At 44.5% G+C, this 26,297-nt stretch overlaps 2 protein-coding genes, 1 long non-coding RNA gene and 2 pseudogenes across 5 annotated transcripts in view; all 5 read left to right on the top strand.

Annotated features, from left to right (window-relative positions):
- The first annotated feature begins 2,995 nt into the window (after positions 1 to 2,995).
- On the top strand, positions 2,996 to 3,688 carry LOC147319896 (uncharacterized). Its single transcript, XM_086309813.1, has one exon. It carries the CDS (start codon positions 2,996 to 2,998, stop codon positions 3,686 to 3,688), a length of 693 nt encoding a protein of 230 aa, XP_086165939.1.
- A 1,415-nt stretch (positions 3,689 to 5,103) lies between these two features.
- LOC147319895 (uncharacterized) lies at positions 5,104 to 6,113 on the top strand (annotated as a pseudogene).
- A 964-nt stretch (positions 6,114 to 7,077) lies between these two features.
- LOC147319893 (uncharacterized) lies at positions 7,078 to 14,448 on the top strand. 2 transcript variants are annotated; one of them, XR_015131615.1, is made up of 4 exons: positions 7,078 to 8,043; positions 12,701 to 12,838; positions 13,577 to 13,608; positions 13,696 to 14,448. It is a non-coding gene; the product is annotated as an uncharacterized LOC147319893 (long non-coding RNA). The 2 variants fall into 2 exon arrangements; XR_015131614.1 differs by having other exon boundaries at positions 7,082 to 7,566.
- On the top strand, positions 8,064 to 9,079 carry LOC147319894 (uncharacterized; annotated as a pseudogene).
- Positions 14,449 to 17,531: 3,083 nt separating the features above from the next.
- Positions 17,532 to 26,297, top strand: part of gon4lb (gon-4 like b) — a 28,269-nt gene continuing 19,503 nt past the window's right edge. The window contains exons 1-13 of one of the 2 annotated variants that reach the window (XM_086312754.1): positions 17,532 to 17,719; positions 18,527 to 18,668; positions 22,295 to 22,428; positions 22,503 to 22,577; positions 22,681 to 22,725; positions 22,795 to 22,827; positions 22,923 to 23,021; positions 23,410 to 23,511; positions 23,594 to 23,734; positions 23,916 to 24,147; positions 24,679 to 24,777; positions 24,859 to 24,899; positions 25,022 to 25,122. In XM_086312754.1, the coding sequence (XP_086168880.1) occupies positions 17,696 to 17,719; positions 18,527 to 18,668; positions 22,295 to 22,428; positions 22,503 to 22,577; positions 22,681 to 22,725; positions 22,795 to 22,827; positions 22,923 to 23,021; positions 23,410 to 23,511; positions 23,594 to 23,734; positions 23,916 to 24,147; positions 24,679 to 24,777; positions 24,859 to 24,899; positions 25,022 to 25,122 (1,268 nt within the window). In that variant the 5' untranslated portion in view covers positions 17,532 to 17,695. Of the gene's footprint in view, positions 17,720 to 18,526; positions 18,669 to 22,294; positions 22,429 to 22,502; positions 22,578 to 22,680; positions 22,726 to 22,794; positions 22,828 to 22,922; positions 23,022 to 23,409; positions 23,512 to 23,593; positions 23,735 to 23,915; positions 24,148 to 24,675; positions 24,778 to 24,858; positions 24,900 to 25,021; positions 25,123 to 26,297 lie in introns of both variants that reach the window. The other variant, XM_086312752.1, reaches the window with a different exon arrangement.

Below are 26,297 nucleotides of genomic sequence, written 5' to 3'. Positions count from 1 at the left end.
CACTCAAGCATCCCAGGACAGAGCCCTGCCCCACCATGAGCCTGGGTGGATACGTGGTTATAATATAAAAGGACCGATACTGAATATGAATATTTCATGAAAATTGAATTATAATACGAATTAGTAATAAGGGTTTCTCTGCGCCCTTCTCCACCCCATACTCAAAGAGCTGCGGGCAGAGAGGGTGACAGGAGAGGATGGCACTGAAGAGAAGATGCTCGGTTTCTGGAGTCTCCTGGTCCTGTCAGTAGGATGCATCTGCTGTGTCTTCTCGTGGATGCTCACCTACCTTGACTCGTTCCAGCCTGGTATGGATTTCCCAACACTGCGGACAGTGGCCCACGTCAGAGACGTTTAATATTGATTACATATGTCTGAATTGCCAACCCTGCTAACATTGCTAACAATGCCCTGGACTGTCAGTATTATTACATGCTGTGAACATAAGTAGCTTTGATACCTCTTCTTTCTCCTCCTCTTGTCACCTAAAGGGAATAAACCCTGATCGGGACACAGAATCCTAACCTCAACCAGAGGTAAATTAGGGATAAAAATCCTCTTTCCCCTCTTGATTTTTAATTCCCTTCTCCATGATGCACAGTTACAAGGTCTAGATAGACCGACTTAAAAAGCATCTTACCTAACCTCAACCAGGGGTCCATTATAATAGGAACAGGGGTATTTGTCTCTCCTCCTCCCTCTCTCCCCTCCCCTTTTCTTCCCCTCCCTTTGTTTTTTTCAGAATGATTCATGAACGGAACCCACTCCACCAGAAACACCTAAATCCAGTCTGGATTCAATAGACTATTGCCCTTCATCTTATACATGGTTTTTATTTTTGCTGTTTTTTGAAAAAAACATATATATCTTTTTTCTCCCCAATCACGTTCCTGCTCCGGATATTACCCGGTGTCGGGTTCTCCCCATTGGCCCGCGACAGCCCTAAGACTCCCTCACGGGCCCCACTCCCCTACCCAGTAATTAATTAATCTTCATTATAGTTGGTGTGCTTTTTTTATTCCTCTTTTATACAATTATTTTCATTCAGGCAGATGGGTTACCTAAGTAACACCCAGAGTGGTAAGAACCAATGAGCTCCTGGGGGTGGGACTTAACTCCCACCTCCAGGATCTTCATTAACACACCTGTCCATTCTCCGCTGTGACTCCCTCTGATGAAGCAGCAATAGGCTGCGAAACGTAAGGGATAGAAGTTGTATTGGGCCCAAACGGAGCCTTTTTTGACAAAACTTTTTGGTCTCAGAGGGTGGAATATAATTCCAACCCTGTGGACTTCTAGGAATTTGTTTTATTGGACTTAATTTTGTCTGCAATTGGCTTTTGTAGCCTCTTTTAAATTTTATTAATAAATATTTGGTTTTTAGTATGTCAGTGAGGTCTTACCTTGTGGAGAAGCCTGCTTAGATCACACTTCCATTGATCGGAGGCCAGAATCCGTGGACTGGAGGGCTCCCCTCTTTTCTTCTCCCTTCTTTTGTCATCTTTTTGATAAGGGACAGGACTTAACCTGCAAACAGAGTGCTTTGGACTCCTTCTACCTGGATAAATTCACGGACACAACACCGGGAGAAAAAGAACTGTTGGAGACCCAGGGTGGAGTGGAGCTGAGGCCCAAACACAGGTGAGCCTCATTAACTGACTATGGATTTTTCCAACAGGTTCCAGCGGGCCCAATCCAACCTTCCAGCGGAGGTTAGGAGGAACCCATCTGCCAGAAAACATCACAATAACTTTCAGAGGGGGAGGGAGAGGGGGGACAAACAGGCTCACAGCGTAACGGTTATTCTGTATATCAACCTCTAAATGCAAATATTAGACAGACTGCAAAAAGTTATTTCAAATTAATGCAGGCCATACACCATAAAAACATCATTGATAAAGCTATCTTGACTCAAATTCCCCCTAAGGGAATGGCCAGACAGATAACAAAACTCACAGCATTCATTAGACCTTCCTCCCCCACGGAGGAACTTAGGGAGGCAATAAGCCTGAACACGCAGACATGGCTACAGAATAGCCTCTCCATATTGCAGCAACACTACGCTAAAATTGTGGTAGAATACCAATATACAACATGGGACGACACAGCTTTTCAGGTGGCAGCAAATTGGATGGCAAAACACTATAAAGCTAGATTAGCTGCAGACACTTTGGTGGCAGCTAGATCTTTATTGACTGAACAATTGGAGGGCTCAGACATCTCTGTTCCCTCGCCGCTTGTAGAATCTTTGGAAGAAGAAACATCGGAGGAATTAGACCTAGAGAATGAGCAGGAATTCCCAACTTTGAGCCAGGTTAATATAGACTAAATAAAACATCCCTGTATCCTGAAGTTCAGGTCATGAGGAACCCTACTGCTCGGGATTCACAATCGACCCCTCTATTAGATGACCCTGTGCCACTACCACAGTTTAATATCACCGGTAACACTTTGCCAAATCGGGTCATCTCTCCTGTTGTCCCTGATAACGACCAACAGTCCACTGGATCCACTCTTGGTCCAAAACCGACGGATGAAAGGCCTCCTATGCCATCGCGTCCTCCTCATGAGGCTCTTTGTCCCCTCTCGACTTCACATCCAGAGTTGTTTTTAGGGGAGGGGGAGAGACCTGGGGGACTTGAGGTTAGGCCTGTGATCCCTCAAATTGACGAGGATTTTGTTCAACCCACAACAAATTGGAAAAAGCCTATAAATAAAGCAAATAGGAGTGAGGTACAAATTAGATCCGATCTACAGAAAAATGTGGCTACAACTAAGTCCCATTCGTTCCATCTGTCTAAAACCTATTCTTCTGCTGCCAGGGCCTCAGCTAATGATGCAGGGACGCCCCCTGGGGGAGCACAAAGCATGGACTTGAACTCCATTGGTGAAAGGAGTGTAAGCGGCCGAACAAACTTGGTGGGAAACAACTTTAACATGATGATGGGGGGGGGGGGGGGGGTCTGTAAACCACAGTGTGACTAAACACAAAGGCATGAAGACCCCATCTGACCACAAAAATGACCACCTGGCCGCTCCTCCAACCAAACCTGGCTCCTCCCAGGGCCCCGCCCCTGTAACAACAGAAAACAGACAAGAGAGACAGACAGTCACGGAGGATCAACAGGTTGAAAGCATTAACCAGTGTCACCCAACGTATCATAAAGCCCGCAAGGGCAGAAAAATCATAGATTGGGCGTTCCGTGGGACTCGACCTATTTGGCTGTTAGGGGACTCCAACCTAAACCGTATACCAACTTACAACAATGACAATATACAAATTGACAGCTATCCAGGGGCCTCATTCTATCATTTTCTCCAGATTCTGGAAAAGACACCGGTCCATCCAGATGTCAAATTAGTAATTTTATCAATAGGAATCAATAACAGGGACCAGGATGCAGATAAAACCTCCAACAAACAATTAAGAATGCTCTACAAAAGGGCACAATCTGTCTTCCCTAATGCCGACATATTCTTTCCTCTAATTAATTTCTCACCTTTGCTCCCAAAAGAACAGCAACAGAATCTGACTAGCATCAATAACTTTGCGATCAAACGATTCCAGATACTGAACCCGCTTCCCGGTGATCAATTTAATACTGTGGGGGACAACATCCACTGGACACCAGAAACAGCCCAGAACATATTGGTGAACTGGTGTAAACAGGTGCAATTGGATTTTTAGTAGATTCTTCCTTCAAAGTGAATTTCAATAGATTTCTAACTGATATATCCCCCTTTCAAAACTGTAGAATAATAGTAGCCAACAGGAAAAACAAAAACCTTAAAGATATGTTGGTCAGAACCAGGCTTAGAGGCCACCGACAGGGAAGGACGCGAAGTTTAGATCAGCATTTCTTGAATGCAGTACAATACCTGTTTTATCCACATGGTGGTGCTAGAGCTCCAAATTTGGATCATTTTACACTCAATAGTGGAAATATCGTTTATTGCATTGTTTGTGAACAGTGTTCATTAATGTATGTCAGTAAAACGGGCAGACTTTTGTGGGGAGATGGAAACAGCATTTATATAGCATTGAGGCAGACAGATTGAATACTCTTCTGGTTAAACATCTTCAAGTCCACTCACCAAACTCCCTGGGTATCCTGAGATTGCAGTCCTGTGCGGCGTGGATGGAGGGACAGAGGAGGAGACATGAGGACCTGTGGATCAGAAAACTGAACACCAAAACTTCTTTTGGGCTAAACTTCAGAGGATATTAGTGAATGTTGACTTGCTATCCCTTGTTTTTGATGTGACAATAAAGTTAGTTTTACTGCAGAAGTGTTGTTAGGAGTGTTTTAAGCACTTACTTTATTTAAGTTACATTCTTATGACAGCCTGTGTGGGTCTTACCATGTTAATGGTCTTGTAGTCATTTATCACAGTTGGTCTCATTTCCCACAAAAAAAAAAAAATTAAACTTACCTGGAATACTTACCTTGACCGCTATATTTCCTCCAATGAGAGGCATTTAGGTCTAGAAGGTGTGAGCTCCAATTGGAGCCTGACTTTTTCCTGTTTTTCTTTATCTGTGGGAAAGCAATGTTTAAATACAAAAAATGAGTCCACTGTGAATACTGTCAGGATCACTAATTAATATATTTGAAATAGTAATATTATATCAGTATATGCATCTATATTCAAATGTGTTTATTTATTTTTTTACAAATATAATGCAATAAGGCATATAAAAAGACCTGCCAGGGGATTAGTGGAGAATAGAGGTTTCAAGTACAGGGGATGCAGGAGTAAATGGGTGGAATACCATGGACCTCTGTTGCCAGTGCACCTAAACCATATTGACGGACTAACAAAAGCTCATGTTCCTAATACCTAACCCTGACCACCGTAAGGGACGGGCGTCGGGCCGTGGAAGGCCGAATAGACGGGCACCATCCCTCCTGTGCAGCGATCACACAGCCTATGCCCCGGTCTCCAGGAGGGCCAGAAACGTGGATGAGAGAGGCTTTTTCCGCCCGCGGCAGCGAAAATGGAGCGGAGAGCCACGGATCGTGGACCGCTACGCTGCCCACCAGAGAAAACGACCTGAACGTGAACCAACTCGGCATAAACGGTATGTCAATTCCTCCCGAACGGACCGGGCCGAACCTCCACAGAAGAAAATACAATCAGATGATCCTGACTTCTCAGCAAAGGTTCGCATTATCCATAAACTCATTAAGGCAGTGCACCATTTAAAGAATGTTTCGGGGGACATTCCTCCTCCCTCTCTGAACAAAATAGCTCATAATCTAATGACTGTGATTAAGCCAGCTATCCCCAATAGTGAAGTGCAGACTCTAATTGAGGACAATGCTAAGAACTGGGCTCATACAACCATCATAATCCTCCGTAAACATTATAATGATTGCATGGAGGAGGCAGTTAAGACTCTTTTTGAGTTTCCTGAACAGGACTGGAGAGGCCCGTTTGAGATAGCGGCATCCTGGGCCAAAAGGAATCTGGGCCGCCGTTTGCAGCCTGAATCTTTGGAGCAAACTGAGGCTCTCATTGTGGCTAAGCTGACAGACTTGCGGGCGACTATTGGATCGACGGAACCACATCATCAGCTGCAAGTACATACTCCACCCACAACTAACACTGCACCCAAAATTATGGCTTCTACGACGTCTGACCCGATTGGAGGTGACCAGCCACTCTCCAGTGGGACGGAGGAGGTAAGAGACGGCGATCTGAGACCTGCCACTCCCCTTGTACATCTACAGGAACCAGAGCCCAATCACGTGGCGCCGAGAGACCAGAGGGTGAGGAAAATCCCTACAGCACGTCATGGGGCTTCTTCTGGGGGGGACATCTTCTCCCGCCATTCAGCTTCAACATAGCATGGAGGCCATGGGCCTCATACAGGGGGAATCCACCCCCAGTAAGACCAACACAGCTTCAGTTGGACAAAAGGTATGCACCCCGACGACACATTTAAGTACAAAGAAAAAGCTCAGAGAGTGGAGACTGCACACAAGGTAAGCATCAGTGATCATTGGAGACACCAATGTGGGCTTGATTCCTCCTTATGTTGCGGAGGGAGTCCAAATTGACAGCTTTCCAGGAGCCAAATGGGCCCATGCGGAGATCCTTCTGGATAAAGCGGACATTGACACATCGGTGGAGAAAGTGGTTCTATCCTTCGGCCTGAATAACAGCCGTCAGAGGGATAAAAATGCACCAATAACGGAGCTTAAAAGGGCACTGAGGGTAGCACGAGTAAAATTCCCCCAAGCTGACATTTGTGTTCCAGTTATTAACTTTTCCTCTGCCCTTCCCAATACAGAACAAGACACATTATTGCACATAAACAATTTCATTACAGGTTTAAAGGGGCACATTCCTGCTCTACCTGCTGATAAGTTCAGCACAGAACCAGACAATTTTCGCTGGACTGACAAGACTGCAGAGCACATGTTGGATCATTGGAATTATCATACATCTTCATGAAACCAATTTGATTGTCTGATTTTATGTTCATGAGGTATTTTTATGCTTGAGGGAGGCTTCAGGTGCCATTATTTGAGTGTAACCCCAATACAACCCACTGGAGGGCACTATAACTCTAATTGAAAGGACTTTTCCCTTCCTTTTACCCCTGGGTTTTCTACACTTTTTACTTGTATAGACCCCTTTTATAACCATCCCATTGTAATCTCCTGGCCCTGAGGCCTTCCCTAACCTTAACCTCCTTTAACCCCATGCAGGGATCTCATTCTGGCCCTAAACCTAACCGCCTAGAGCCCTATTTGGACGTTGGGCCCTAATTTCAACCCCCATTTTCTTCCGGCCCTAAATCTAATCTCTGGATTTCCTAAGCCCACTTTCAAACCCCTTTATTTGGGATGTGAGAGGACACCTTCCTCCTGGAGAGCAATCTGTGAGTGATGTGGGGACCCGTGTGGGAACAGGCTTGGACTGTGCATGGAGTTTGGCCGCCTTCGGTGGTCAATCTCCCAACCTTAGCTTACCCTAACCCGCCCGTGCCGCCTGGCCCCCACTCGGGCCACCCTATGTCCTCACATTGCAACAACTGAGAGGAAAAGAGGTCCCCAATGAGGAGCATCAACTGATCTGTACAATAAAAATATGGACCGCTTATTGGTGTGTTTTGATTATGTACATGACTCGGAGTCAGTATAAACTGTATATATCCATTATTCTTTTCAACCTGTAACCCAATTTTGATTTGATGTTTTTTAACCCATTTATTGGGACACTTTATGTTAATGTTTTACAGACTTTGTATGGCCATTTTGCCTCACTATTGTTAATTGGTACAGTTTTATACTATGAAGATGGATATTGTGTTTTCCAACGGTTCCTGAAAGCAGCATGCCTGTGTGCGACCAATCAGAACAGTGTTTTAGAAGGACCTTTGACCCTAAGCATGAGTCTCTTTGTTATTGGCTATTCTAACAGGAAACTCTAAGCATTATGGGAAATGATGTCTGTCCGGTACAACTCCGCATACACTTTCTGTTGAGCGCACACCCCCTGCTTCGGACCGCTTGTTTGGACATTTTCTGCTTTTAGCAAGCCAGCCTGATGAAGGTATATTTTTAACCGAAACGTTGCAACATGTAAGGCTTGCTTATTACTGTAGCTTGTGATTTTTGGAGTAAAAGCTCATTAAAGCGCTCTTTAATCACACGAAAACGAAGTGAGTTCATTTCGCTACATGTAGCCGTTAGCTTCTATTGTTAAACACACCGGTGCTAATTCAGTACAGCTAAGGCTAGCATACGGGCTCCAAGTATGGCCCCCTGGTACGAGAACGAGCCGTGGATCGTGGTGGACCACCGTAAGGGACGGGGGTCGGGCCGTGGAAGGTCTAATAGACGGGCACCGTCCCCCCTGCGCAGCGATCACACAGCCTACGGTCCATTTTCCAGGAGGAGCAGATATGGAGGTGAGGGAGATTTTTTTCCGCCCGCGGCAGCGAAAATGGAACGGAGAGCCACGGATCGTGGACCGCCACGCTGCCCACCAGAGAAAACGACCTGAACGTGAACCAGCTCGGCATAAACGGTATGTCAATTCCTCCCGAACGGACCGGGCCGAACCTCCACAGAAGAAAATACAATCAGATGATCCTGACTTCTCAGCAAAGGTTCGCATTATCCATAAACTCATTAAGGCAGTGCACCATTTAAAGAATGTTTCGGGGGACATTCCTCCTCCCTCTCTGAACAAAATAGCTCATAATCTAATGACTGTGATTAAGCCAGCTATCCCCAATAGTGAAGTGCAGACTCTAATTGAGGACAATGCTAAGAACTGGGCTCATACAACCATCATAATCCTCCGTAAACATTATAATGATTGCATGGAGGAGGCAGTTAAGACTCTTTTTGAGTTTCCTGAACAGGACTGGAGAGGCCCGTTTGAGATAGCGGCATCCTGGGCCAAAAGGAATCTGGGCCGCCGTTTGCAGCCTGAATCTTTGGAGCAAACTGAGGCTCTCATTGTGGCTAAGCTGACAGACTTGCGGGCGACTATTGGATCGACGGAACCACATCATCAGCCGCAAGTACATACTCCACCCACAACTAACACTGCACCCAAAGTTATGGCTTCTACGACGTCTGACCCGATTGGAGGTGACCAGCCACTCTCCAGTGGGACGGAGGAGGTAAGAGACGGCGATCTGAGACCTGCCACTCCCCCTGTACATCTACAGGAACCAGAGCCCAATCACGTGGCGCTGAGAGACCAGAGGGTGAGGAAAATCCCTACAGCACGTCATGGGGCTTCTTCTGGGGGGACATCTTCTCCCGCCATTCAGCTTCAACATAGCATGGAGGCCATGGGCCTCATACAGGGGGAATCCACCCCCAGTAAGACCAACACAGCTTCAGTTGGACAAAAGGTATGCACCCCGACGACACATTTAAGTACAAAGACAAAGCCCAGAGAGTGGAGACTGCACACAAGGGAAGCATCGGTGATTATTGGAGACACCAATGTGGGCTTGATTCCTCCTTATGTTGTGGAGGGAGTCCAAATTGACAGCTTTCCAGGAGCCAAATGGGCCCATGCAGAGATCCTTCTGGATAAAGCGGACATTGACACATCGGTGGAGAAAGTGGTTCTATCCTTCGGCCTGAATAACAGACGTCAGAGGGATAAAAATGCACCAATAACGGAGCTTAAAAGGGCACTGAGGGTAGCACGAGTAAAATTCCGTCAGATCCTGACAGGACCATGCTGAGGACAGACCGGAGGCACCACCCCATGACATGAGTGAGATTATGAGAGCTATTGCTAGCTCTGAAAAGAGGATATTGGACCGGATCGATTCAAGCACGAAAGATTTATTATTCCAGAGGTTGGGACATATTTTTTCTGCACCTGCATTTTGGTACCTGAATGGCAAGCTCGCAAAGTCATCTGCTCTTCGTTTTATAGTTTTAAAGTTCTGATGCTGGTCTATAAAGCTCTGAATGGTTTAGGACCAAAATACATCAATGACCTCCTGACCCAGTATGAACCTTCCAGATCCCTCAGGTCATTTGGATCCGGTCTTTTATCAGTTCCCAGAGTCAGAACCAGACACGGAGAAGCTGCATTCAGCTTTTATGCTCCTTATATCTGGAACAAACTCCCAGAAAGCCTCAGATCAGCTGAAACACTCAGTTTATTTAAATCCAGGTTGAAGACTCACCTGTTCTCAGCTGCATTTGAATAAAGCACCAAATCCACACTTTTAAGCTTAAATTTCAAAACTTACATTTAACTACTGATTTTATCTACTGTTCTGATTTTATCTGTTTTGATTTTATATACTGTTTTGTTTGTTTGTTTGTTAATTAGTTAGTTTATTTGCTTGTTTTAATCAATTTTAAATCATGCTTTTTATTTGTTCTTGTTTCTAATGTCTCTGTAAAGCACTTTGAATCACCTTGTTGTTGAATTGTGCTATACAAATAAACTTGCCTTGCCTTGCCTTGCCTTATAAGCTGGAATGTTAAAGGAGTCCTATCAGGCTTGGTTAGCCTGTGGGACTCCGGAGGCAGCCGACAGGTATCGACAGGCCAAGCGGAATGCGGCTCGGGCAGTGGCTGAAGCAAAAACTCGGGTGTGGGAGGAGTTCGGAGAGGCCATGGAAAAAGACTTTCGGACTGCCTCGAAGAGATTCTGGCAAACCGTCAGGCGTCTCAGGAGGGGAAAGCGGCGCTCTACCTGCACTGTGTATAGTGCTGGCGGAGCGCTGTTGACGTCGACTGAGAAAATTGTCAGGCGGTGGAAGGAATACTTCGAGGACCTCCTTAATCCCACTGACACGTCTTCCGAGGAGGAAGCAGAGTCTGGGGATGAGGGGAATGACCCGCCAATTTCCGGGGGTGAGGTCACTGAGGCAGTTAAACAACTCCTTGGTGGCAGAGCCCCTGGTGTTGATGAGGTCCGCCCCGAGTTCCTGAAGGCTCTGGACGTTGTAGGGCTGTCCTGGTTGACACGCCTTTGCAATATTGCGTGGAGATCAGGGGCAGTACCTGTGGACTGGCAGACCGGGGTGGTGGTCCCCATCTTTAAGAAGGGGGACCGGAGGGTGTGTTCCAACTACAGGGGGATCACACTCCTCAGCCTCCCTGGGAAAGTCTATGCCAGGGTGCTGGAAAGGAGAGTTCGTCCGCTAGTCGAACCTCGGATACAGGAGGAACAATGCGGTTTTCGTCCTGGTCGCGGAACACTGGACCAGCTCTTTATCCTCTCGAGGATACTTGAGGGTGCATGGGAGTTTGCCCAACCAGTCTACATGTGTTTTGTGGACTTGGAGAAGGCATTCGACCGTGTCCCTCGGGGTGTCCTGTGGGAGGTGCTGCGGGAGTATGGGGTGTCTGGCCCATTGCTACGGGCCATTCGATCCCTATACAACCGTTGCAAGAGCTTGGTTCGCATTGCCGGCAATAAGTCAGACTCGTTCCCGGTGGGTGATGGGCTCCGCCAGGGCTGCCCTTTGTCTCCGGTTCTGCTCATAATTTTTATGGACAGGATTTCTAGGCGCAGCCAAGGGGCGGAGGGCTTTCGCTTTGGTGGCCTCAGAATCTCATCTCTGATTTTTGCGGATGATGTGGTTCTGTTGGCTTCATCGGGTGAGGGCCTCCAGCTCGCACTGGAGCGGTTCGCAGCCGAGTGTGAAGCAGCGGGAATGAGGATCAGCACCTCCAAATCTGAGGCCATGGTTCTCAGCCGGAAAAGGGTGGAGTGCCCACTCCGGGTCGGGGATGAGTTCCTGCCCCAAGTGGAGGAGTTCAAGTATCTCGGGGTCTTGTTCGCGAGTGATGGGAGAAGGGAGCCGGAGATCGACAGACGGATTGGGGCTGCAGCTGCAGTAATGCGGACGCTGCACCGGTCCGTCGTGGTGAAGAGGGAGCTGAGTGTAAAAGCGAAGCTCTCAATTTACCGGTCGATCTACGTCCCTACCCTCACCTATGGCCACGAGCTGTGGGTAGTGACCGAAAGAACGAGATCGCGGATACAAGCGGCAGAAATGAGCTTCCTCCGAAGGGTGGCTGGCCTCTCCCTTAGAGATAGGGTGAGAAGTTCGGCCATCCGGGAGGGGCTCAGAGTAGAGCCGCTGCTGCTCCACATCGAAAGGAGCCAGCTGAGGTGGTTCGGGCATCTGACAAGGATGCCCCCTGGGCGCCTCCTGGGTGAGGTGTTCGAGGCATGTCCCACCGGGAGGAGGCCCCGGGGCAGACCCAGGACACGCTGGAGAGATTATATCTCTCGGCTGGCCTGGGAACGCCTTGGTATTCCCCCGGATAAGCTGGAGGAGGTGGCTGGGGAGAGGGAGGTCTGGGCCTCTTTGCTTAGGCTGCTGCCCCCGCGACCCGGCCTCGGATAAAGCGGATGAAAATGGATGGATGGATGGGTTAAAGGTATAAATAATCCGGTTAAACGCACAAGGGTTTTTACTCATTTAAAATCATTGAGATCCGATGTTGTATATCTGCAGGAAACACACCTCCGATCAAGTGAGCAAATTAAACTAATTAAACTGTTTCTCTGCTTGTCTGCATTGCCACAAATTGTTCTATTTGGTGATGTATCATAGAACTGTACTATATAGTGTATGTAAGTTTCTGTGTTTGCTAGTAACTACCATCAACCTAAGGTCTCAGCTAATTTATCTTTGCAGAGATGTTCATTTGATTGTAACAGCAGTAGGAAAGAGCAGTAACAAGAGTAGGACAGCTAAGCTAATTATGGCTAAACATTTGGAATTTAGTGAAAGCAAAAATTGACCTCGCAAAGATGGATAGGTTTATTTAGAAAGTCAGCTATTTACATTTAGTGTTCATCCCAAGTAGGAGATTTTGAATTGAGTTTAAATTGACCGCAAATTTACTTAACTTGTTAAAATCAACCAGGCTGTTACTGAAGCAGTCGAGGAATTACCTTTGAGGTCTCAGTCATAGGTAGTAATGCAAAATCTAACATTACACTAACCTTATATTTTTGTAAAAGGCAAAATTGACTTTTTATTTATATTGAACACATATTTCTGTGTTCAACACATCACATTTTTTTAATGCAGTGATAAGAAAATCTTTAGCCGGTAAGCCTTTGTTCTACTTCATGCTGTTCTGCACTCTTTAATAAATTCTAATTTATTTTCCAAAGCAGACACACCGTCACCCGTGCTGTTGGTCTTAAATATTTGTTTCTTTGTGTTACACAGTGGGAGCCATATTTACAGGCCTGAACTTGATTGACAGCAGTGATGGATAGTTAATGAAAGTCATGGGTGGCTTTCTTGCCTGGGAAGCTCTCTTTTACATCATGTTGGAGGTTCATAATGGGAAATCTAAGGAGAAAGGTAAATCTTTGTTTTTCCTCATTATAAGTAATCATCACTTAGAAAAGTGCATGTAAAGGTTAAAGGTTTTTTCTCCTCCTCATCTCATCATTCTAGTACAAAAAATCTTTTTTCTCTTTTTTTTCCAGAACTTTTCCTGAAAAGTTTTCTGACAAAGTCTAATCAACCTTACTGTTCTATAGTGTAACCCCTCTCAAAACATGCTCCTCTCAGGGACATTCATTCTTTCTAGGAGTATTCCAGATTTGGCTCCTCTCAAGTCTTTTCTATTTTAGTTTTCAGTCCAATATTGGCCTCCCTCCCTTACTCTCTCTCTTTTTCAGTCATATTTAAAACTACACTTAAAAAGCTTAATTATTTCATGACATGAAAAGGGAACAGGCCTTTACTTGGCCATTGAACTGTTTGTTAGTCTAGTATAGGCCAAAAGAAACTGGGAGTGTGTATATGGCTAAATGGTTAATGTAATTGTTAATGCATTATTATTATTATTATTGTTAAAAGAAATCACATATTTTATGATTTTAAACTGTTTAAATCATATGTAAATGAATATGTAAACAAATTTAAAATTAAATGAAAGCTGAAATCAAATAACTTAATCTACCGGTATAAATCAAATAATTAAAAACAAGCCAGAACTAATCTGAAGTAAACTGAAAAATAAGATTCAGATGAGGAAACACTCGGGTGGTTGGTTGTGCCCTTTTTAACTGTTGTTTCTGCTCTGGATTTCAGGCAGTGCTAGTGTAGAAATGGAATCAGAATCGGTAAGTTGAAAGAAATATAAAAGCAAATAACAATTAATCACCATAACACTGCAATGATCTTTTAATTGAATTACATTGTTTTGTTAGGTAAAAATTGATGGTCTGCTGATCGGTCTGTTCTTTCTGGGAAACATTTGCTTTTTGGTGACACTTTTGGTTGGAATTGGGGTGAAATAAGAGCCCCAAAAGAATTGTCTGAAGAATTGTTTTTTTCTTTTGGTATTTTATCCAAATACACCTGATAGGATATTGTGCACTGAAAGTTTGGACCCATTGAGATTGTTTTCTCTTTCAGTACGCTCTTACTTGTTTTTTTTTTTTTATTCTTTTAGTGGATGTTTTTGTTCGATATTTTCATTAAGCTTTCAGTTTCGTGGCTAAACTTAAGTTCAATTACTGAAGTAAATTGGCAATCAGTATCTAACCAAACTCCATTTGGTCAGAACTGATTGTCCATTATAGAGTGCAATGATGTTTTTCCACGAGCATTATAAAATTTTTAGTTGTTGATTTTTAGGAATCCTAGTTCCTGTTAGAGGTAAAGACCTTGTATTTGATTCCATGTGAGCTGATTTCTGTCATCCAATGTTTTCTTGTATTGTGTTGTTAAGTCTTTGTCTTTGTTTCCTGTTATGTTGCTTCCTGTTTTATTTTGTGAGTCTCTTGTCTCTTATGTTTTGTTCTTGGTAAGTTTAAGGTGTGCTTCATACACCCATGTGTTTCTAATGCATGTATAGTCTCAGATTCTCTTTGTCATTGTGTTGGCTTACTTACATGTGTTTCTGTGGTTTTCGTGTTTGGACTTTGACATGCTAATAAAAGGTCATTTTATGAGTTTTACCTTAAGCCTGTCTCTGACTGTTGTATTTAAGTCGTGTGTCTTCCTCAGGCTTTGATAAATATAAAGTAAAGTAATGAATTTTTCTGTAGGCAAGCCAATTTAGCTACCTAACCCCCCCCCCCCCCCCCAAAAGGCATTTGATTAAAAAAAAAAAAAAAGTTATTTTACACAATGTGAAAGCTCAGAACAACAAAGGTTTGTTTTAAAAAAGGTTGGACATCAAAATGTTGTGAAAAAAGACCAACGTACTGCTAGAAAAAGAATAAAATGGGTGGGAGACAAAGAGCATGTCATCTGTCAAGATGCCTAAAAAAAGATTATTTACCATTCGTGGTGCCAAGAATTTAAATTATAGGTGATGACAGTCAGCAATTTCATTTTTAATAAAAGATGAGATGAAACCTGAAATATTTTTAAATGAAAAGATTAAAGCCTTCCTTTTAATTTTCAATTTTGTTTTCATTTTTTCAATTAACGGTAAGTAATTTGTGGTTTTCCTTTTCTTTATGAAAATGGAATTGACCTTTTAAAAGGATGATGATGATGATGATGATGATAATAATTGTTATTATTACTACAACAGTGTGGGATAATAATTATTTTATCCCCAAGCAAAACATCACTTATTGTTTGGTGGAGAAACCTTTGTTGGGTATGTACATGGTAAGCTTCTTAGTTTTATCTTTATAATATAATTGTTGAATGTTGAATAACATTCACCATAAAGTCATATTTACTATTGTTCATAATGAATCTGTAAATAATGTCCTTTTTAATGATGGCTTCAATAGGAGAAGCCAGTCATGTACCTTATAGGTTCTACATACATACATTTGAAAAATAAGTGAGCAGAAGTTTCAGTCTGTTCAAAAAAGTCACTGCGAGGATACGTGCCAATTAAAAATTTCAAGTGCATTTCTTTGGCTTTAGAAGTCATGAGGAAATGTAGTTATTTTGTACATATACCTGTTCAGAGATCTTTGGATCTAATTAAATTACTCTCAGTCTCCCATGATGTTTAATGTGCATTTATAAAAATGCCTTTGATTAAGCATAAAAGAGATTCAGTTTGATGCAAAGTGATTGCTTAATTTGGCCTACATTATCTACACTGTAGCAGTCCTTGTCACAGTCTTTACTAGTGTGCTAATTTCCACACAATGCATTTTGAGCAAACAAAAGACAATGCTGTTTCTGAAACAAGTGAAAAACGTAGCTTTTATTCAAATACATTCTCTAACTTTTATCAAAGTAGGATTCTTTAGTTACATTCATGCCGCTGTATAATAATAGTCTTGAAATTTAATATTGTTAACAAGAATAGAATTTTACCCTTTCCACATGATCACGTAGCAGCCAAACATGTAAAAAGAAATATATTTCTTGGCCCTTAGAGGGCACCCACATGTCAGCTAGTCTGCTCAAATGAAACTTCAGTGTATAACTATGACTGGGCAATAGATATCCTTTTTACTGAAGAACTCTATATGCTGAGGTAACCCTTTTGTGTGTGTGTGTGTTACGCCTGTCGATGCGTTGTGTTCTGGCATATAAATAAGAGGCAGGAGACAGCACTGGATCTCTGGGCTCTTTACTGTAAGTCGCTGCAACATCTGCAATAAATTGAAACACAGAGGTCTGAGCTGTGTGTGTTGCGCGCCTGCTAGATCACCTCTCCTCTGACCATGCTGAAAGAGCTGTGACCAGGCCACACATGCATGCGCCTACGTCATCACGGCGTAGAGGATCGCACTGGCCACAACAGACTCATAGAAAATCCTTAGCATTGTCCAGCAGATGTTGAAGAACCTCAGTCGCCTCAAAAATAGAGACAACTCTGGCCCTTCCTGTAAAATGCTGTGGTGTTTTTAGCCCAGTCCAGTTTATTGTCAATGTGTACTCCAAGGTATTTATAGTCCTCCACAATGTCAACACTGACCCCCTGGATTGAAACAGGGGTCAAGTGTTTCCTGGTCTTCCTGAAGTCCACAACCAATTTCTTGGTCTTTGCCACGTTAAGCTGCAGATGATTCTTCTCACACCACGTGACAAAGGAGTCGACCACAGCCCGGTACTCTGTCTCATCATCCCTGCTGATGCATCCAACCACCGCAGAGCCATCAGAAAACTTCTGGAGATGGCAGGTCTCTGTGCAGTGGCTGAAGTCTGTGGTGTAGAGGGTGAAGAGGAAGGGGGAGAGGACAGTCCCCTGTGGTGCCCCTGTGTTGCTGATCACCTTGTCAGACACACAATGTGGAAGACGTACATATTGTGGTCTTCCTGTCAGGTAATCAACAATCCAGGACACCAGAGAAGCATCCACCTGCATCGCTGTTAGCTTATCACCAAGCACTGGAAAAGTAAAGAAAACATGAACCTCACAGTGCTCGCCGGCTGGTCCGGGTGGATGTAGACACGATTGAGCAGATAGATGATGGCGTCCTGTGAGACGGGGCTGGTAAGCAAATTGAATGGGATCCTGATGTGGTCTGACAATGGGTGAGAGCTGGTCCAGGATGAGCCTTTCCAGGGTCTTCATGATGTGGGAGGTCAGTGTCACAGGCCTGTTATCCTGGGGGCCACTGGGACGTGGCATCTTTGGTACAGGGACGAGGCTTGATGTCTTCCACAGCACTGGGACCCTCTTCAGACGCAGCATGAACAGTTTATGGAAGACTCCACACAGCTGGGGGGCACAGGCCTTGAGGAGACTCACTCCATCTGGTCCAGCAGACTTGCCTGAGTGGAGTTTCCTCATTTGCATCTGAACCTGGTAAGCATTTAACACTACTACACTGACATACATAATTTTCAATTTAATGAAGTTAAAAATTTGTTGTCTTATTGTCAGTTGTTATTGACAGCAAGATTATTAGAAATATATGAAAAAAATGTAACATCTTTACTGCCAGTGAACAATACATATATGTGAATTTGAACATTTTGTCTGTAATTGAATACACCTGGCACACATTCTACAAGAACTGCACTCCTTTCCACTCTTTACTTGAAAGAGCTAAAGTTTTTTTCTTCTTTATGTCTTCTGAGTTAGCCCAGTGAACATCTTTATCTTTAATTAATGCTTTGAATTAGAACCTTTGAATGAGAGAGGAGAGTTGGCAGGCAGATGAGGTTCCTGAGGTCATCAATACCACTTGTCGCCCCGGAAGTGGTATTGATGTTGGCGGAACAGAAGCTAAGCTAACAGGCTAACGGAGCAAACATCGGAAGATGAGAGCGTAAAAGATGGCTGTCGGTTTCAGCCTGACGGTGAGTCCTTTCCTTCCGTCCGTGTGATCGGTTCTGTCTCCTGGGCAATGGGTCCCGTTTTATTTATTGATCTTGGAGCAATACGCGCTAAACAAACCATACTGCGCCTGCTCAGTGTGTGAGCTAAGCTAATATTAGCTTTCTCTCTCACACACACACAAACACCAACATGTTTATGTTTGCTGAGCAGTTTGAGCTTGAGCTTTAATCGGCTCTGTGTGGATCCACCATAACACCGTGAAGCTCCCGGTAGGTCCCGTGCTGATGCTGGAACTCTGCGGTCCCTGAGTTAGCACAGCGCTGGAGCCCCGGCTCGCCGTAACGTCGACGACCTCATCGGTCACAGTGGTCACACCGTTCCCGGAGAAGCACCGAACTGTAACCTGAATGCTGAGCTTGAGCTTGGTTATTCAGTCTTTTCACTTACTTACTTTAACACACTGTTTTATTTCCAAATCTAGCTGTAAATGGTTTAGTTTGGATACTTTATTAGGTAAATCTTGCTAGAGGGACCCTAACCTAACCCTCTGTTTATCAGCAACTATTCGTCTGCCAGCTGACTCCAGCTGTTCAGTGATCACCTGTTTCATCATAAGCTGGCTGTCAAGTTTAAGCCTTTATGCTCAGATTTTATAAAATGATAAACATCTCTGATTGATCAATAGGACATAAGCTGGGTGTGAAGAACATCAGAGTTCAAACCTTCATTCAGATTAAAGAATGTATCAGCAGCTGAAGGTGGAGTTCCCATATTGATGATTTTGTTGATCTCAATCAGTAACGGTCTCATTGCTCTCTGTGTTTCAGACGATGGCGATGCGGCGTATCGCTGAGGAAGATGTCTGTCTTCTGGAGGTCAAATGTTTGAGGACAAACAGAGGGATGGACAGGCAGCTGCAGACAGGACATCCCACTGACACACAAGAAGAGGATGCCACACCTGTCTCAGGTGATGTCATTATATCTAATGGTGTTTAAAAGGAAGGATGAATTCACCAGGGTTGATCATTTTACCACTTTTGAATTCCATGCTATTGTTTTCAGCAGCCCTCCAGTTTTATCTGTCACAATTTATAGACCACCTGAAGACAGCGCTGCTTTTATCAAGGAATTCTCAGAATTTTTAACAAACATACACTCAAAATATAATATGATAATTTTAACCGGTGATTTTAACCTGCACATAGATAATCCTTCTGACCCTGCATCAAAAGAATTCTTAAACATTCTTCACTGTTTGGATTTTACCAGCACGTCACGCAGCCGACTCACAACAGAGGACACACTCTGGACCTGGTCATCACCCATGGGCTGTCCACCAGCGTGTCCTCTGTTGTTGACTTGGCTGTCTCTGACCACTACTGTGTGTTTTTTAACATCACCGGTTTTATTCAGCGGGAGACCTCGGTGCGAACTGTGAGGAGGCGCTATCTAACCTCTGAAGTGGCTGCAAATCTTACCAGGGTTTTAGACGAATGCCCCCCTGTGATTTTACCTGTACCCTGCGATTTGATTTTTAATCATTTCAACAGCAAACTGAAGAAAAGCCTTGACTCTGTTGCTCCACTCACCACCAAAAAGATTAACGTAAAACATGCATCACCCTGGAGAAACGAAGAAGTCAAAAAACTCAAAAGAAATTGCAGCGCAGCAGAAAGGAGATGGAGGAAAAATAAAAACACTATCAACCATCAAATATTTTGGGAGCAACTTAAAATGTACAATAATACACTAAGGAACTCAAGAAATTCATACTTCGCCAAAATAATCAGTAATAACAAAAATAATCCCAAAGTCCTCTTTTCCACCATAGATCATTTATTTAACCCTGATTTTAACAGCTCCCAAAGAACCCCCACAGACTCGCTCTGTGAGCAGTTTGCAGACCACTTCAGGGGAAAGATCAGCGCCATCAGATCTGATATTTTATCTTCTCACGATATGATTTTAAACACATCTGAGGGCCCGATTGTACCTGAGGAGACACTGGACAGCTTTGTCCTGGTTAATGCTGAGAACCTTCAGAAAGTTTTCTCCACAGTGAGACCCACCACATGTCTTTTAGATCCAATCCCTTCTTCACTCTTTAAAACACTTTATGGATTTTTTGAGGCTGAGCTTTTATACATGATGAATTGCTTTCTTCAGTTGGGTGTCTTCCCTGCTGCCTTTAAAACGGCGATGGTGAGGCCCCTTCTGAAGAAGAGCAATTTGGATTGTAATGATTTTAATAACTACAGACCTGTATCCAACTTACCATTTTTAAGTAAAGTCTTAGAAAAACTTGTTTTTACTCAGATTACTGATTTTCTCAATGATAGACAGATCCTGGAGATATTCCAGTCTGGATTTAGGGTGAACCACAGCACAGAGACGGCTCTCCTAAAGGTTTTAAATGATCTTAGATGTAACTGGGACTCCCAAAAGCTCTCAGTCCTGGTGCTGCTGGATCTAAGCGCAGCCTTTGATACAGTAGACCACGCTATTCTTTTAAACAGATTGAAACACATGGTGGGCCTCTCTGGTGCTGTACACAACTGGTTCACTTCCTATCTCTCTGACAGATCTGTTATGGTGAGTATGGATACATGCTCCTCTAAGATCCATAGAATGACATGTGGTGTGCCTCAAGGGTCGGTTCTAGGCCATGTACTTTTTAATTTGTATATGCTCCCTCTCGGCAGTGTCATCAGGAGGCATGGAGTGAACTTCCACAGTTACGCTGATGACACGCAGCTGTACATCTCCTTGTCTCCTGATGACACCAGACCAATGGATGCCCTTTTTAACTGTATCTTAGATATACGATCTTGGATGGCAGAAAACTTTTTACAGCTTAACCAGGACAAGACTGAAGTTTTAATCGTCGGTCCTGAGGCTCAGAGAGAGAAACTCTTGTTTAAATTAGAGGCATTTTCACTATGTCCTTCACTAAAAGTGAAAAACCTGGGTGTTATTTTTGACTCTGAGCTTGGTTTTATCCCACATGTTAAACATGTAACCAAAATTGGATTTTATCATCTAAAAAATATAGCCAGAGTCGCCCTATTCTCTCTCGGGCCAACACGGAGATGCTGATGCATGCTTTTATTACCAGTCGCATTGATTACTGTAATGCCCTGCTCTCTGGTCTTCCTAAGAAGAATATTTCAACTTTACAACTTTTGCAAAACTCAGCAGCTCGTGTGCTGACGAAGACCAGAGGGCGGGCCCACATTACACCGGTTTTAGAATCGCTGCACTGGCTCCCCGTGTGTTTCAGGATCGATTTTAAAGTTCTTTTATTGGTTTTTAAATGTCTTAATGGTCTTGGGCCTTCTTATCTCTCAGATCTGCTTTTACCATATGAACCCTCGCGGACCCTGAGGTCCTCTGGTACTGGCCTTTTGATTGTCCCTAAAGTCAGGACACATACTCACGGAGAGGCAGCTTTTCAGTGGTATGGTCCTCGTCTGTGGAACAGCCTGCCGGAGGAGCTCAGGGCCGCAGAGAACGTACATCTTTTTTAAGAACAGGCTCAAGACCCACCTTTTTAATTTAGCTTTTACTTAGCGTTTATTTATTTTATGCTTATTTATTCTATCCTGTTATTCTATTATTCATTTAGGCTTTACCTAATATTTATTGATTTTATTCTTATTCATTTTTTAATCTTCTTACTCTATTTATATTTATATTTATATTGTATCACGTTCTTATTTATTTTATCGTTTTACCCTGTACATGTCCTATTGTGTCATATCTCCAGTGTTTCCTCGGAGGGCGCTCTCTGCACCGGGCGATCGACCGTGGCTGCTGGGTCTCTGGGGGGCTCCTTTGCCTCCTTCCTGCTGTGTGCCCAGCCCGGAGGCTGCGGTCTGTGACCGGCTCCCGGTGCAGATGGCTCCCTGTTATTATATATCGGGTGGCTGTAGCTCAGGTGGCAGAGCAGGTCAGCCACTAATCAGAAGGTCGGTGGTTTGATCCCAGGCTGCCTCCTGACTGCATGCCAAATATCCTTGGGCAAGATACTAACCCCATGTTTGCCTACTGGTGGTGGTCAGAGGGCCCGGTGGCGCCAGTGTCCGGCAGCCTTGCCTCTGTCAGTGCGCCCCAGGGCAGCTGTGGCTACAATGTAGCTGCCATCACCAGTGTGTGAATGTGTGTGTGAATGGGTGGATGACTGAATGTAGTGTGAAGCGCTATATAAATGCAGGCCATTTACCATAGTGGTAAATGGTAAATGGCTCATGCATACCCAGCCCAATTTTACTCTTTAAGTGTGTGTGTGTGTGGGGGGGGGGGGTATGTGTGTATTCACATCGTTTATGTTACTGAGAGTGTGGGGAGTGAGTTGGAGGGTGGGGTGGGCTGCTTTTAACCATGTAATGCACTTTGTGCTACATTTCTTTTTGTATGAAAAGTGCTTTATAAATAAAGATTGATTGATCTGATTGGCTGGTTCAGTCTGTGTGCAGGCCGCATTTGATCTGCACAGGGGAGGGTTACAGGGAGTTACCCTCCCTCTGTGCTGTGTAAAGATCAGCTAAAGGAGGCAGAGCTAGCGTTTGTTCACAACCGGACTTTCCTGTTCAGGTGGGCGGATGATGGGAGAGAGAGCGGTCACCGTCGAGACTAGCGATGATGAACTGGGACGACTGGATATTGACCTGGACAGGAAGTCCAAACAGCTGAACCTGACATCCAGCAACGTGCGCGCCATCCTGCACGTGAGCAGCACGCCACCACACACACACACTTTAACGCACACTAACACGTACACTCAGACATGTGTGTGTTTCAGGAGGTGATCACTGATGAGCGTGTGGTTGCCATGATGAAAGCGGCAATCAGAGACACTCAGGACCTCCCCATGTTTGTGAGTTTGTTCACCTGTTGGTGTCTACCTGTATCTGTCAGGCATTTGTTGCTTTTTTCTGTATGTATGTAAAATACATATCTTTCTGCCTGTCTCTCATCAGGAGCCAAAGATCTGGACTCGGTCCAGACTCAAACAGAGCCTTCAGGTGAGTTCAGCATCCCACAATCTTCTCTGACAGTTTACCTGTGAGCCTGACCTGTGTGTCTGCTTTCAGCCTGTGAACCGGGGTCTGTCTGCAGTGAACAAGGTAAACTCATCAGCCTGTGTTGAAATGTTTTAAGTTGGATTTGAAATGTTGTCAGTTTCAGTGACGCTTTACCCTCGTACCTGTCTGTCCCGCAGGCCCCTCAGTTTATTGACATTGAACTTGAGGATAATGAAGACTCATCTGATGAAGAGTATTGTCCTGATGAAGAAGAGGAGGAAGATACAACTGAGGAGGTGAGTCTTTAACCTTTCGCCTTGCTGCTGTCCTCAGGAAACTGACCTCACTGTGCAGTCATGATGTCACACATGTGAGATCCAGGTTATCAGTATGTTGGTAGAAAACCCTGCAAAAAACCCAGGAGGAATAAAGACACAATGAGACAAAGTTACTTTTTGTGCTAAGAGTAAGAGACACTAATCCAAACTCTGAGAACCAGAAACAGGATGAAGAGCACCTGTGCAGTCTCACCTGCAGCAGGTGACTCTGACACTCTGTGAGGCCTCATTTCTCGCTCAAACATGATGCCACATACAAACACACACACACTCACTCGGAGTGTCAGAACTTGCATAAATGAAAATTTCAGGACTTCCGTCTGTACAAACCTTTTCATCTTGACAGACATTCCTCAGTGATGCTGACAGCTTGGCTTCACCTCCCAGAATGCACCTGGGCTCCCAGAACAAGTCTCCAACACACCTGAGGATGGACAGCTCCCTGCAGGTTTGCTGATGTCTGACCACCACAAAGTGGTACAGTGACCTCTGACCCTGCAAGCTGCTCTGACCTCTGGCTTATTGCTTAGAGATATGAAGGAAACCCGCACGACCAGATGAGTTCCACCTGCGCGCCTCAGCTCCTCCCTCCTCCTGAATCGTCCTTCCTGGAGAGACTCAAGGCTGTTGATGAGGAGTTGGACTGCAGCCCCTCCTACACCTACAGTCAGGTAACATATCTAACCAGGCAACACCAGGGAACAGCATATCAAACTCTTTTTAAACACTTCCTGTTACTGAAGGACCTGTGTGATATCAGACTTTGTGTTCTCACCTTATTAAAAGGATGGGGGGTAAATACCTGTGATGTGTCCCGTCTGGTTTGATCTTGCACCTGTGTGTGTGTTTCAGTCTCTGGACAGGAAATCTGATGTTGATGGTGGCGTTGATAATGGCTCCAGCAGTTTGGCGTACCGCACACGCTCCAAGCATCCTCTGGTAGACGTACCTCTGGGTCAGCTGGAGGCGGAGCTTCTGCCTCCTGACATAACGGCCGACATGTACGATGAAAGCACTGCCCAGCGGGAGGAGGACCGCCATTGGGCAAAGTGGCTGCAGGGCCTAATGGCCCCCGACTTTGAAGGTTAGAGGTCATGATGGCGCTGGCTGCTCAAGGCTTCAAATTTTAAATGTGGTGGGGTGGCTGTAGCTCAGGAGGTAGAACAGGTCACCTACTGATTGGTTGGTGGTTTTATCCTTGCCTCCTCCAGTCTGCATGTCAAGTATCCTAACCCTAAGTTGCTCTCCGATGCATCCATTGTAGTGTGTGAATGTCGTTAGAAAGCACTCAGTTTAGACAAAGTCCTTGCGAGAATGGGTGTGATTGGGTGAATGTGGCATGTTGCATAAAGAGCTTCAAGTACTCCGGGAGAGTAGAAAAGCACTATATAAGAATCAGTCCATTTACCAATTGTGAACCTGTTTTTTTTTTTTTTTTTTTTTTTTAACCTTTAAAAGTCAAGCTGCTGAAGCATGCTGATGGTGAACATCCAGGATTGGACAAACTTTATTGATATGTCGTAAATGGAAAACAAGCTCAGAAAAATGTTTTTGAGTTGAAAAGGAAGGTTATGGTTTTGTCTAACGGCAAACAGCTGATGTTTGTTTTCAGAAGAGGCCGAAGATGACGACGACCCCGAGTACAACTTCCCAGAGGACCTGGATGAACCCGACCTGGAGGACTACAGGACGGACCGGGCTGTGCAGATCACCAGTAAGTGATGTGCAGTTAGGAGGAGGCGGAGCTTTGAGAGTGTCAGAATCCTCACTGTGAATTCTGCGTCTTGTTTTTCAGAGAAGGAAGTAAATGAGCTGCTAGAAGAACTCTTTGAAACTGTGAGTTCTTATTTTGTTTCCGCAAATTTGACTCGATGCCACTTTACACTCACAGGATTAGTCTTTAACGTCAGTATGTGGGCGAAGCTTCAAACTTTTTCTTGTTTTCCTCTCCTCTGCAGCTCCAGGAAGAAGAAGAGGTGGTGGCTGAGGAGGAGGAGCATGAGGAAGAGGAGCCCCCGTCACAGACTGGCCCTAAGTTCAACGTGCCACAGGCTTTACGGTACTGATAGTTGCATCCCAGTGCATGATGCTCAGCTTAGAAACATACAAACACATGTTAAAAAACAGTTTTTAAAAAAAATTTAAAATATCACCACAATCGCATCACCCATGGAAACATCTGGAGCTTCATGAAACCACAGAGAGAAGCAGCTGGAGTCTGATGTTTAGAACATCTGGCAGCAGCTGCTCTCTCCGGGGTGATCGTGGCTCAAGAGTTTGGAGTTCGCCTTGTAAGTGGAAGGTTGCCAGTTCGAGCCCTGGCTTGGACAGTCTCGGGCGTTGTGTCCTTGGGCAAGACACTTCACCCGTTGCCTGCTGGTGGTGGTCAGAGGGTCCGGTGGCGCCAGTGTCCGGCAGCCTCGCCTCTGTCAGTGCGCCCCAGGGTGGCTGTGGCTACAATGTAGCTTACCAGTGTGTGAATGTGTGGATGACTGAATGTGTAAAGTGCTTTGGGGTCCTTAGAGACTAGTAAAGCGCTATACAAATACAGGCCATTTACCATTTATTTGTTCGTGAGTAAATCGGTTTGGCTGAGATTAAAGTTATTAGATTAGATAAAATAAAACTTTACTAATCCCCCGGGTTTTTTTCACACAGCTGAATAAACGTCAGACAGAAAACAGGAAAAATTAAACAGAAGTGTGAGATGGTCGAGAGTTTACACCAGTGTCCTGTTATATTTTAGATAGAGTTGAGTTTATTAAACTCCACCGAGACAGCAGTGACGCTAATCTGAAGGCTAGACCATCCCATACCCAGGAGTATTGGAGCAGTTGAGTTGCATTTTTTCTAAACACCGGGTCTCTGTGGCTTTTAAACCCCAAAACATGCTGCGCCAAAAATTGGTCCACCCCAAGGATCGGGTCCCCCGACACAAACAGTAACATAGTGTACACTGTTAAGTGCAGGAGGATTGCCAGGATTTATACATCGGGGAAACCAAACAACCTCTGGCTAAGAGGATGGCACAACACAGAAGAGCTACCTCATCAGGCCAGGACTCTGCAGTCTATTTACACCTACAGGCCAGTTGACACTCTTTCCTTTTTTTTTTTTTTTCTTTTTTTTTTGGCCTGTCCCGTTTGGCTCTTTTGCATCAGAATTATTGTCTAAAGGCAAAGAAAGATGCCCAACGGATTTACTTTACCAAACTGACCATCCCAGCCTTGCCGT

Source organism: Aulonocara sp. 'chitande type north' Nkhata Bay, linkage group LG11, assembly GCF_057382095.1.
Source record: "Aulonocara sp. 'chitande type north' Nkhata Bay isolate Kocher_YH1m ecotype deep benthic linkage group LG11, A_spYH_male_GT1.1, whole genome shotgun sequence".
Taxonomy (NCBI): domain Eukaryota; kingdom Metazoa; phylum Chordata; class Actinopteri; order Cichliformes; family Cichlidae; genus Aulonocara; species Aulonocara sp. 'chitande type north' Nkhata Bay.
The sequence above is the reverse complement of the archived record's forward strand: the minus strand, read 5'-3'. Positions and strand labels throughout refer to the sequence as shown.

What these genes read in the sequence shown, in the direction of transcription:
- LOC147319896 (XM_086309813.1), top strand. Translation starts at nt 2,996, where the DNA reads ATGAAGACCCCATCTGACCACAAAAATGACCACCTGGCCGCTCCTCCA.